At 44.3% G+C, this 12,500-nt stretch overlaps 1 protein-coding gene across 3 annotated transcripts in view; it reads left to right on the top strand.

Annotated features, from left to right (window-relative positions):
* Positions 1-12,500, top strand: part of ADAM15 (ADAM metallopeptidase domain 15) — a 34,206-nt gene that overhangs the window by 10,536 nt on the left and 11,170 nt on the right. For all 3 annotated transcript variants that reach the window (XM_067472304.1, XM_067472305.1, XM_067472306.1), the window contains exons 6-12: positions 14-95; positions 183-337; positions 4,945-5,119; positions 6,991-7,083; positions 9,612-9,807; positions 11,454-11,562; positions 12,368-12,500. The exon at positions 12,368-12,500 is cut by the window's right edge and continues 33 nt beyond it. In XM_067472304.1, the coding sequence (XP_067328405.1) occupies positions 14-95; positions 183-337; positions 4,945-5,119; positions 6,991-7,083; positions 9,612-9,807; positions 11,454-11,562; positions 12,368-12,500 (943 nt within the window). The remainder of the gene's footprint in view (positions 1-13; positions 96-182; positions 338-4,944; positions 5,120-6,990; positions 7,084-9,611; positions 9,808-11,453; positions 11,563-12,367) is intronic.

Raw genomic sequence — 12,500 nt, forward strand, 5'->3', positions numbered from 1 at the left:
CGTTGTCTTTCAGGGGCTCCACGTTCTCAGGTGGTGCCTTTGGGGCCTCCATCCAGGGGTCCATCTGCTCCAAGGACTCTGCAGGGGTCAATCGGGTGAGTGGAGGGTCAGCTGGGGACGATGGGTGGTGTAGTGGGCAAAGCCCCCCCCCCCCCGCTAAGCCCCCTTCTCTTCCCTTGCAGGACCACTCGGTCAGCCCGCTGGTGATGGCCTCCACCGTCTCCCACCAGCTGGGGCACAGCCTGGGCTTCGGCCACGACGGACCCCAGTGCGGCTGCGATGGGTCCAGCCCCAACCTGCCCCCCGGGCGCAGCTGCATCATGGAGGCCCCCACTGGGTCAGCGCCACTTCGGGGGAGGCCGATGGTTCAGCCCCAGCAGGAAGCCTCTAACGCAAGCGTCCTTGCCCCTCTCCTCAGGGGAATCCATTCACTCCACTATCACTTGTGGGGACTTTGCAATGGAAGTGTCCTTTGTAGGAATCCTTTAACTCAAGCATCCCTGTCCCTCTCCTTATAGGAATCTTGCAACTAAAGTGTCCTTTGCAGGAAGCCTTTAACTCAAGCATCCCTGTCCCTCTCCTTGTAGGAATCTTGCAACTAAAGTGTCCTTTGCAGGAATCCTTTAACTCAAGTGTCCTTGCCCCTCTCCTTAGGGGAATCCATTCACTCCACTATCACTTGTGGGCACGTTGCAATGGAAGTGTCCTTTGCAGGAATCCTTTAACTCAAGCGTCCTTGCCCCTCTCCTTAGAGCAACCTTGCAACTAAAGTGTCCTTTGTAGGAATCCTTTAACTCAAGCATCCTTGCCCCTCTCCTTGTAGGAATCTTGCAACTAAAGTGTCCTTTGCAGGAAGCCTTTAACTCAAGCATCCCTGTCCCTCTCCTTGTAGGAATCTTGCAACTAAAGTGTCCTTTGCAGGAATCCTTTAACTCAAGTGTCCTTGCCCCTCTCCTTAGGGGAATCCATTCACTCCACTATGACTTGTGGGGACTTTGCAGTGAAAGTGTCCTTTGCAGGAATTCTTTAACTCAAGCGTACTTGCCCCTCTCCTTATAGGAATCTTGCAACTAAAGTGTCCTTTGCAGGAAGCCTTTAACTCAAGCGTCCTTGCCCCTCTCCTCAGAGGAATCCATTCACTCCACTATCACTTGTGGGGACTTTGCAATGAAAGTGTCCTTTGCAGGAATCCTTTAATTCAAGTGTTCTTGTCCCTCATCTTATAGGAATCTATTCACTCCAGTGTCACTTGTGGGGACTTTGCAATGAAAGCGTCCCTTGCAGGAATCCTTTAACTCAAGCGTCCTTGTCCCTCTCCTTAGGGGAATCCATTCACTCCACTATCACTTGTGGGCACGTTGCAATGGAAGTGTCATTTGTAGGAATCCTTTAACTCAAGAGTTCTTGTCCCTCACCTTATAGGAATCCATTCACTCAACTGCCACTTGTGGGGACTTTGTAATGAGAGTGTCCTTTGCAGGAAGCCTTTAACTCAAGCATCCCAGTCCCTCTCCTTATAGGAATCTTGCAATGAAAGTGTCCCTTGCAGGAATCCTTTAACTCAAGCGTACTTGCCCCTCTCCTTATAGGAATCTTGCATTGAATCATCCCTTACAGGAACCCTTTAACTCAAGCGTCCTTGTCCCTCTCCTTATAGGAATCCATTCATTCCAGTGTTACTTATGGGGACTTAGCAATGAAAGCATCCCTTGCAGGAATCCTTTAACTCAAGCGTCCCAGTCCCTCTCCTTATAGGAATCTTGCAATGAAAGCGTCCCTTGTAGGAATCCTTTAACTCAAGCGTCCCAGTCCCTCTCCTTATAGGACTCTTGCAATGAAAATGTTCCTTGTAGGAATCCTTTAAGTCAAGTATCCCTGTCCCTCTACTTGTAGGAATCTTGCAACTAAAGTGTCCTTTACAGGAAGCCTTTAACTCAAGTATCCCTGTCCCTCTCCTTATATGAATCTTGCAATGAAAGTGTCCTTTGCAGGAATCCTTTAACTCAAGCGTCCTTGCCCCTCTCCTTAGAGCAACCTTGCAACTAAAGTGTCTTTTGTAGGAATCCTTTAACGCAAGCGTTCTTGTCCCTCACCTTATAGGAATCTTGCAATGAAAGCGTCCCTTGCAGGAATCCTTTAACTCAAGTATCCCAGTCCCTCTCCTTATAGGAATCTTGCAACTAAAGTGTCATTTGTAGGAATCCTTTAACGCAAGCGTTCTTGTCCCTCCTCTTATAGGAATCTATTCACTCCACTATCACTTGGAGGACTTTGCAATGAAAGTGTCCTTTGCAGGAATCCTTTAACTCAAGCATCCCAGTCCCTCTCCTTATAGGAATCTTGCAATGAAAGTGTCCTTTGTAGGAATCCTTTAACGCAAGCGTTCTTGTCCCTCTCCTTAGGGGAATCCATTCACTCCACTATCACTTGTGGGCACGTTGCAATGGAAGTGTCCTTTGCAGGAATCCTTTAACTCAAGCGTCCTTGCCCCTCTCCTTAGAGCAACCTTGCAACTAAAGTGTCCTTTGCAGGAATCCTTTAACTCAAGCATCCCAGTCCCTCTCCTTTTAGGAATCTTGCAATGAAAGTGTACTTTGTAGGAATCCTTTAACGCAAGCATTCTTGTCCCACCTCTTATAGAAATCTATTCACTCCAGTGTCGCTTGTGGGGAATTTGCAATGAAAGTGTCCTTTGCAGGAATCCTTTAACTCAAGCGTACTTGCCCCTCTCCTTATAGGAATCTTGCAATGAAAGTGTCCCTTGGAGGAATCCTTTAACTCAAGCATCCCAGTCCCTCTCCTTATGGGAATCCATCACTCCAGTGTCACTTGTGGCGACTTCACAATGAAAGTTTCCTTTGCAGGAATCCTTTAACTCAAGCATCCCAGTCCCTCTCCTTACAGGAATCTTGCAATGAAAGCATCCCTTGTAGGAATCTTTTAACTCAAGTCTCCCATTCCCTCTCCTTATAGGAATCTTGAAAGTATCATTTGCAGGAATCCTTTAACTCAAGCATCCCAGTCCCTCTCCTTGTAGGAATCCATCTGCACCAGTGTCACTTGTGAGGACTTTGCAATGAAAGTATCACTTGTAGGAATCCTTTAACGCAAGTGTCCCAGCCCCTCTCCTTATAGGAATCTTGCAATGAAAGTGTCCCTTGGAGGAATCCTTTAACGCAAGCGTTCTTGTCCCACCTCTTATAGGAATCTATTCACTCCAGTGTCGCTTGTGGGGAATTTGCAATGAAAGTGTCCTTTGCAGGAAGCCTTTAACTCATGTGTCCTTGTCCCTCTCCTTATAGGAATCTTGCAATGAAAGTGTCCTTTGTAGGAATCCTTTAACTCAAGTGTCCTTGTCCCTCATCTTATAGGAATCTATTCACTCCAGTGTCACTTGTGGGGACTTTGCAATGAAAGTATCCTTTGCAGGAATCCTCTAACTCAAGCATCCTTGCCCCTCTCTTTAGGAGAATCCATTCACTTCAGTGCCATTTGTGGAGACTTAGCAATGAAAGTGTCCTTTGCAGGAATCCTTTAACTCAAGTGTCCTTGCCCCTCTCCTTATAGGTGTCCATTCACCCCAGTGTCACTTGTGGGGACTTTGCAATGAAAGTGTCCTTTACAGGAAGCCTTTAACTCAAGCATCCCTGTCCCTCTCCCTGTAGGAATCTTGCAACTAAAGTGTCCTTTGCAGGAAGCATTTAACTCAAGCGTCCCTGTCCCTCTCCTTTAGGAATCTTGCAATGAAAGCGTCCTTTGTAGGAATCCTTTAACTCAAGCGTCCTTGTCCCCCTCCTTATAGGACACCATTCGTTCCAGTGTCACTTATGGGGACTTTGCAATGAAAGTCCCCAAGCTTCCCAGTCCCTCTCCTTATGGGAATCCATCACTCCAGTATAACTTGTGGGGACTTTGCAATGAAAGTCCCCACAAAGTTCCTTGTAGGAATCCTTTAACTCAAGCATCCCGGTCCCTCTCCTTATAGGAATCTTGCCATAAAAGTGTCCCTTGTAGGAATCTTTTAACTCAAGCGTCCTTGCCCCTCTCCTTAGGGGAATCCATTCACTCCACTATCACTTGTGGGGACTTTGCAATGAAGGTGTCCTGTGCAGGAAGCCTTTAACTCAAGCATCCCTGTCCCTCTCCTTATAGGAATCTTGCAATGAAAGCGTCCCTTGTAGAAATCCTTTAACTCAAGCGTCCTTGTACCTCTCCTTATAGGAATCTTGCAATGAAAGCGTCCCTTGTAGAAATCCTTTAACTCAAGCATCCCTGTCCCTCTCCTTATAGGAATCTTGCAATGAAAGCGTCCCTTGTAGAAATCCTTTAACTCAAGCGTCCTTGTACCTCTCCTTATAGCAGCCTTGCAACTATAGTGTCCTTTATAGGAATTCTTTAACTCAAGCATTCTTGTTCCTCATCTTATAGGAATCCATTCACTCTACTATCACTTGTGGGGACTTTGCAATGAAAGTGTTCCTTGCAGGAATCCTTTAACTCAAGCATCCTTGTCCCTCTCCTTATAGGAATCTTGCAATGAAAGCATCCCTTGTAGGAATCCTATAACTCAAGCGTCCTTGTCCCTCTCCTTAGGGGAACCCATTCACTCCAGTGCCACTTGTGGGGATGTTGCAATGAAAGTGTCCTTTGCAGGAATCCTTTAACTCAAGCATCCCAGTCCCTCATCTTATACAAATCTTGCAATGAAAGTGTCCCTTGCAGGAATCCTTTAACTCAAGTCACTCAATCAAAGTGTTCCTGTCCCTCTCCTTATTGAAGTTCTCAGACCATATTTGGGGGGGGGGGTGGTTTAGAAATGATAGGCCAACCCCAGCAGGAATCTTTTAATTCAAGTGTCATGTGTAGGTGTCCTACAGCTATATTGTCCATTATAGGGATCGGCTTCCACGGCCTTGATGTCTCCCTCTTGCTCTCCTCCCTTAGGGTCATGCCAGGGCTGACCTTCAGCCACTGCACCCTCCAACAAGCGCAAGACCTTCTGGGAAGTGACCGGGCCTGGTGCTTGCGAGACGCCCCAGATCCAGCCCAAACAGTGGGTGCCCGCTGCGGGAACCGTCTCCTGGAGGCCGGGGAGGAATGCGATTGCGGGCTCCGGCTGGTGAGGAAGAAGGGCCATCTCTCAGGAGGGATCAGATGGGGGCTTCCTTTAAGGCAGAAGGGGGGCCGAATGGGTGGCCCCTAGGAGTCCCTCCAAACTCTAGGATTCTATCTATTTTTATATCTGTATCCATCCATCTATCTATTCATTCCATCATCAATTTATCTATCCATCTAGATATCTATCTCCCCATCTTTCTGTATGTCTGACTGTCTATCCCACCATCCATCCATCTCCCCACCTTTCTATCTGTCTGCCTATCCCACCATCCATCCATTTCTCAATCTCTCTGTCTATCTGTCTTTCTGTATGTCTGTCTATTCCACCATCCATCCATCCATCTCACCATCTATCTTTCTATCTATCTATCTATCTATCCATCCATCCATCCATCTTTCTGTCTGTCTGTCTGACCCACCATCCATCTATCCATCCATCCATCCGTCTTTCTGTCTGTCTGTCTGTCTGTCTGACCCACCATCCATCCATCTATCCATCTATCTTTCTGTCTGTCTGACCCACCATCCCTCCATCTATCTCTCCATCTTTCTGTCTGTCTGTCCGTCCGTCCTGTCTATCCCACCATCCATCCATTTCTCAATCTCTCTCTCTCTATTTGTCTATCTCCCCATCTTTCTGTCTGTCTATTCCACCATCCATCCATCCATCTATCTCACTATCTATCTATCTATCCATCCATCCATCCATCCATCCACCCATCTTTCTATCTGTCTGTCTGTCTGTCTGACTGTCCCACCATCCGTCCATCCATCCATCCATCCATCCATCCATCCATCCATCTATCTCTCCATCTTTCTATCTGTCTTTTTTTTATCCCACCATCTATCCATTTGTCTATCTATTCCATCATCTATCTATTCTGTCATCTATCTACTTACCCACCTACCGACCTACCGACCTATTCCTCTATCTATCTATCTATCTATCTATCTATCTATCGTCTTCCCATTTTTCTATCTGTCTTTCTTTCTATCCCACCATCCATCCATCTATCTATCTATCTAATTCCCCATCTTTCTGTCCGTCTCTCCATCCATCCATCCCCCCCTCTCTCCATCTGTCTATCTGTCTTTCTTTCTTTCCCACCATCCATCCATCTGTCTGTCTATCCATCTTTGTATCTACCTACCTACCTACCTACCTACCTACCTACCTATTCCTCTATCTATCTATCTATCTATCTATCTATCTATCCATCCATCCATCCATCCATCCATCCATCCATCCATCTATCTATCTATCTATCTGTCTGTCTCCCCATTTTTCTGTCCGTCCGTCCATCCATCTCTCTCTCTCTCTCGCCCCCCATCTTTTTATCTTTCTTTCTATCCCACCATCTATCCATCTGTCTATCCATCCATCTCTGTATCTACCTACTTACCTACCAACCTGCCTACCTATTTCTCTATCTATCTATCTATCTATCTATCTATCTATCTATCTATCTATTCCATCATCTATCTATTCTATCTGCCTACCTACCTACCCACCCATCTATTATGGCAAAAGGGGGCTGGACTGGATGACTCTTGAGGTCCCTTCCAAGTCTGTTTCTATTATTATTATTATTATTATTATTATTATTATTATTATTATTTATGCAGAGGGACCAAATGGCGGCGCCTTCCCTTATGGCAGGAGGGGGTTGGGCAGGGTGGTCCCTGGGGGTCCTTAGTTGTCTATGAATGTGCTCCCTACTTCAACTTGTCGTCCTGGGGTCCCGTATTGAAAGGAAGGAGCAGATCCTTCGTGGATTAGAAACGGTCTAAGTTGTCAGTCATAGGGAAACGCAAGGCCGTTGCCCTTTCTGCCATTGAGACCCCCTCCCTCCCCGCGCTCTCCCCTCCCAGGAATGCAACGACCCTTGTTGCAACGCCAGCACATGCCGCCTGGCGCCAGGAGCTCAATGCGCCTCCGGAGGGGAATGCTGCCACCAATGCAAGGTAAGGGCCCCTGTAATACACCTGCCCAACAGGTCTCTTGGTCTATCTATCTCCTTCTCTGGAGGTATTGAAGCAGATCAAGAGATAGACGGACGGATGAATGGATGTATAGACCGAGAGAGAGACAGATGGATGGATAGATAGCTAGATTGAGAGATACACGGATGGATGGATGGATGGATGGATGGATGGATGGATGGATGGATGGATAGATAGGGGCTGGGTGGCCATCTGTCAGGAGGGATTGAGTGGTGTCTTCCTGGATAACAGAATGGGGGTGGACTGGGTGGCATTGAGAGTCTCTTCCAACTCTAGGATTCGATCTATCTATCTATTGATCAATCTCTTGATCTCTAGGATTCTATCTATCTATTGATCGCTCTCTTGATCTCCATCTGTCTGTCTGTTTTTCTGTCTATCCATCTATCTCTTTATGGTTCAATCTCTCTATCTATCTGTCCGTCCGTCTTTCTATCTCTTGCTCTATCTATCCATCCATCTTTCTATCTCTCTATCTATCTATCTATCTATCTATCTATCCATCCATCCATCCATGTATGTATCTATCTATCTATCTATCTATCTATCTATCTTCCATCCGTCAATCTATCTTTCTATCTATCTATCCATCCATCCATCTGTCTATCTCTCAAACTCTCAGTCTATCAATACATCCATCTATCTCTCTATCAAACTATCTATCGATCTGTCTGTATCTATCCATCCACCCTTCTCTTGATCTCTTGATCTCTCTATTGATTGATCTCTTGATGTCTTCATCTATCTATCCATCTGTCTGTCTGTTTTTCTGTCTATCCATCTATCTCTTTATGGTTCAATCTCTCTATCTATCTGTCCGTCCGTCCATCTGTCTATCTCTTGCTCTATCTATCCATCCATCTTTCTATCTCTTTATCTATCTATCTATCTATCCATCCATCCATCCATGTATGTATCTATCTATCTATCTATCTATCTATCTATCTATCTATCCTTCCATCTGTCTGTCTATCTATCTATCTATCTATCTATCTATCTATCCATCCATCCATCCATCCGTCTACCTATCTATCCATCCATATCTCTCTCTCTCGATCTATACATCCATTCATCCGTCTGTCTATCTCTTGATCTTTCTACTTTTTGATATCTCGATTTATCCATCCATCCTTACATCTGTCTATCTATTTATCCATCCATCCATCTGTGTATTCTCTATCCATCCATCAGTCTATCCCTTGATCTATACATCCATCCAGCCATCTATGTATCTCTCTGTCATATCTATCTATCTGTCTATCTATCTACCTCTCCATCTATCTTTCCATCCATCCATTGGAACGGACCCCATCTATCTCTTGATCTATCTATCCATCCATCCATCCATCCATCCATTTGTATATCCTTCTATCATCTATCTATCTGTCTGTCCGTCTGTCCATCCATCCATCCATCCATCCATCCATCCATCTGTGTATTCTCTACCCAGCCATCCAGCCATCCATCTATCTCTTGATCTATACATCCATCTAGCCATCCATGTATCTCTCTATCATATCTATCTATCTCTCCATCCATCCATCCGTGTATCAACCTATGTATCCATCTGTCTATCTGTCTATCTATCTATCTATCTCTCCATCTATCTCTTGATCTATCTATCTATCCGTTCATCCATCCATCCATCTCTCTCATCTCTGTCTACCTACCTATCTATCCATCTGCCTATATCTATATCTCTATCTATCTATCTATCTATCTATCTATCTATCTCTTGATCTATCTATCCTTCCATTCCTTTATCTATCTCTTGATCTATCTATCCTTCCATTCCTTTATCTATCTCTTGATCTCTCCATCTATCTATATATTGATCCATCTATCTCTTCATCTATGTGTCTGTCCGTCCGTCCATCCATCCATCTCTCTATCATCTCTGTCTGTCTGTCCGTCCGTCCGCCCATCCATCCATCCATCTATCATCCCTATCTATCTATCTATCTATCTATCTATCTATCTATCATCTCTATCTATCCATCCATCTGCCTATATCTCTCTATATCTATCTATCAGTCTATCTCCTGATCTATCCATCCTTCCATTCCTTTATCGATCTCTTGATCTCTCCATCTATTAATATATTGATCCATCTATCTCTTGATCTATCTGTCTGTCCGTCCGCCCATCCATCTCTCTATCACCTCTGTCTGTCTGTCCGTCCGTCAATCCATCTGCCCATCCATCCATCTATCATATCTATCTATCTATCATCTCTATCCATCCATCTGCCTCTATCTCTCTATATCTATCTATCAGTCTATCTCCTGATCTATCCATCCTTCCATTCCTTTATCGATCTCTTGATCTCTCCATCTATCGATATATTGATCCATCTATCTCTTGATCTATTTATCTATCGATCTCTCGATCTTCTTCTCTGGGGGGGGGGTCTTTAAGAGGAGGCAGGATGGGCGGCGTTGTGCTTGACCTTCCCTTTCTCTCTCTCTCTCTGTCTCTCCTTCTCCTAGTTGCGCAGCGCAGGCTCCGTCTGCCGGGGTCCCCGAGGCGAGTGCGACCTCCCCGAATTCTGTGACGGGTCCTCCCCGCGCTGCCCACACAACGCCCACCTGGAGGACGGGGCGCCCTGCGATGGGGGGCGGGCCCTGTGCCACGCGGGGGAATGCCCCTCCCGACTCAAGCAGTGCCGGGAGCAATGGGGGGCCGGTGAGCCAAAAGTGTCACGCTGCAGCGCAAAAGGACAATGCGATCCTAGGCTGCATCCATAAGAGTCTAGTGTCCGGATAGGAAAAGTAATATAGCCAGGGCTTGGCAATAGTAAGATATATGGCTGAAGATGAGCCAAGAGGGTGATGCAGCAGCAAAAAAGGCCTATTATTATTATTATTATTATTATTATTATTATTTATTATCATTATTATTATTATTATTATTATTATTATGAAGGTGCCAAGGTTGGTTTTGGAGTGCATCTAATATAATATAATGCAATATAATAATAATAATAATAATAATAATAATAATAATAATTTATGAAGGTGCCAAGGTTGGTTTTTGGAGTGCATCTAATATAATAATAATAGTAGTAGTGGTAGTAGTAGTAGTAATAATAATAATAATAATAATAATAATATATTAAGGTGTCTGGTTGGTTTTGGAGTGCATTTTATATAATAATAATAATAATAATAATAATAATAATTTATGAAGGTGCCAAGGTTGGTTTTTGGAGTGCATCTAATATAATATAATGCAATATAATAATAATAATAATAATAATAATTTAAGGTGCCAAGGTTGGTTTTTTATAATAATAATAATAATAATAATAATAATAATAATAATAATTATTATTATATATTAAGGTGCCAAGGTTAGTTTTTGGAGTGCATGTAATATAATATAATGCAATAAAATAATAATAATAATAATTGACACCCAGATCGAATAAGGAGGAAAACTTCCTGACAGAATGTAGTGGAGTCTTCCTCGGAATGGCCATCTGTCGGGAGGGATCGAATTGTGTCCTGCCTGGCAAAAAGGGGTTGGACTGGATGTGCTTTGAAGGTCTCTTCCAATTCTAGGATTCGGAAGTTTTATTATTATTATTATTATTATTATTATGCATAATAATAAAAATAATAATAATTTATTAAGGTGCCAAGGTTGGTTTTTGGAGTGAATCTAAAATAATAATAATAATAATAATAATAATAATAATAATTTAAGGTGCCAAGGTTGGTTTTTTATAATAATAATAATAATAATTATTATTATTATTATTATTATATATATTAAGGTGCCAAGGTTAGTTTTTGGAGTGCATCTAATATAATATAATGCAATATAATAATAATAATAATAATAATAATAATAATAAATGACACCCAGATCGAATAAGGAGGAAAACTTCCTGACAGAATGTAGTGGAGTCTTCCTCGGAATGGCCATCTGTCAGGAGGGATCGGATTGTCCTCAGAAGATCTTTAAACACAGGCTGGATGGCAATCTGTTGGTAAGGATTGGATTGTGTCCTTCTGCCAGGCAAAAAGGGGTTGGACTGGATGTACTTTGAAGGTCTCTTCCAATTTTAGGATTCTCCGATTCTATTATTATTATTATTATTATTATTATTATTATTATTATTATTGCCATCTGTCAGGAGGGATTTGATGGTGTCTTCCTTTGTGGCAGAAAGGGGAGTGGACTAGATGGCCTTTGGGGTCTCCTCCAACATGAATGGGAGGTATTCAGGTCATCAGAGCAGACCAGAAAGGGCTCATCTTTTTTCACCAGGTGTGTTTACCTGGGCAAAGGTGTTTCACCTGTATTCTCTTTCCTTTTTTCGCCAGGCGCTGTCCCCATCTCCGATCCCTGTGCGGCCTCTCTGAACGCTCGAGGGGACGTCCAGGGCCATTGCGGCCGGCAGGACAACGGCTCCTACATCGCATGCGACAAGAGGTGAGTTTGGGCCCTTGACTGGATGGCCATCTGTTGGGAGGGATCGGATTGTGTCTTCCTTTATGACAGAAGGGGGTTGGACTGGATGGCCTCTGGGGTCCGTTGCACATCTAGGATTCGATGCTATATCCATCATCTATCTCTGAATTATAGATCTCTATAGCTGGATGGCTATCTGTCGGGAGGGATCGAATTGTGTCTTCCTTTCTGACCGAAGGGGGTTGGACTGGATGGTTTCTGGGGTCCATTCCAACTCTAGGATTTGATGCTACGTCTATCATCTATCTCTGAATTATAGATCTCTATAGCTGGATGGCCATCTGTTGTGAGGGATCGGATTGTGTCTTCCTTTATGGCTGAAGGGGGTTGGACTGGAGGCCTCTGGGGTCTGTTCCAACTCTAGGATTCGATGCTACGTCTATCATCTATCTCTGAATTATAGATCTCTATAGCTGGATGGCCATCTGTTGTGAGGGATCGGATTGTGTCTTCCTTTATGGCTGAAGGGGGTTGGACTGGAGGCCTCTGGGGTCTGTTCCAACTCTAGGATTCGATGCTATGTCTATCATCTATCTCTGAATTATAGATCTCTATAGCTGGATGGCCATCTGTCGGGAGGGATTGAATTGTGTCTTCCTTTATGACAGAAGGGGGTTGGACTGGATGGCCACTGGGGTCCGTTACAACTCTAGGATTTGATGCTACATCTATCATCTATCTCTTGCTCTCAATAATATCGCTGGATGGCCATCTGTCAGGAGGGATTGAATTGTGATACATAGGAATTGACCCTTTCTGCCCTCAGGGATGCGCAGTGCGGGCTGCTGCAGTGCCAAGGCGGGAGCATCGATGCCCCAAAGCGTAACGGGACCCGTGGCGACCCTTCTTGTCCGCACTTCCTGTTGACCCCTTTGGACGACGCCCTCGACCTGGCCTTG

Source organism: Anolis sagrei, chromosome 12 (genome assembly GCF_037176765.1).
Source record: "Anolis sagrei isolate rAnoSag1 chromosome 12, rAnoSag1.mat, whole genome shotgun sequence".
Lineage (NCBI taxonomy): Eukaryota > Metazoa > Chordata > Lepidosauria > Squamata > Dactyloidae > Anolis > Anolis sagrei.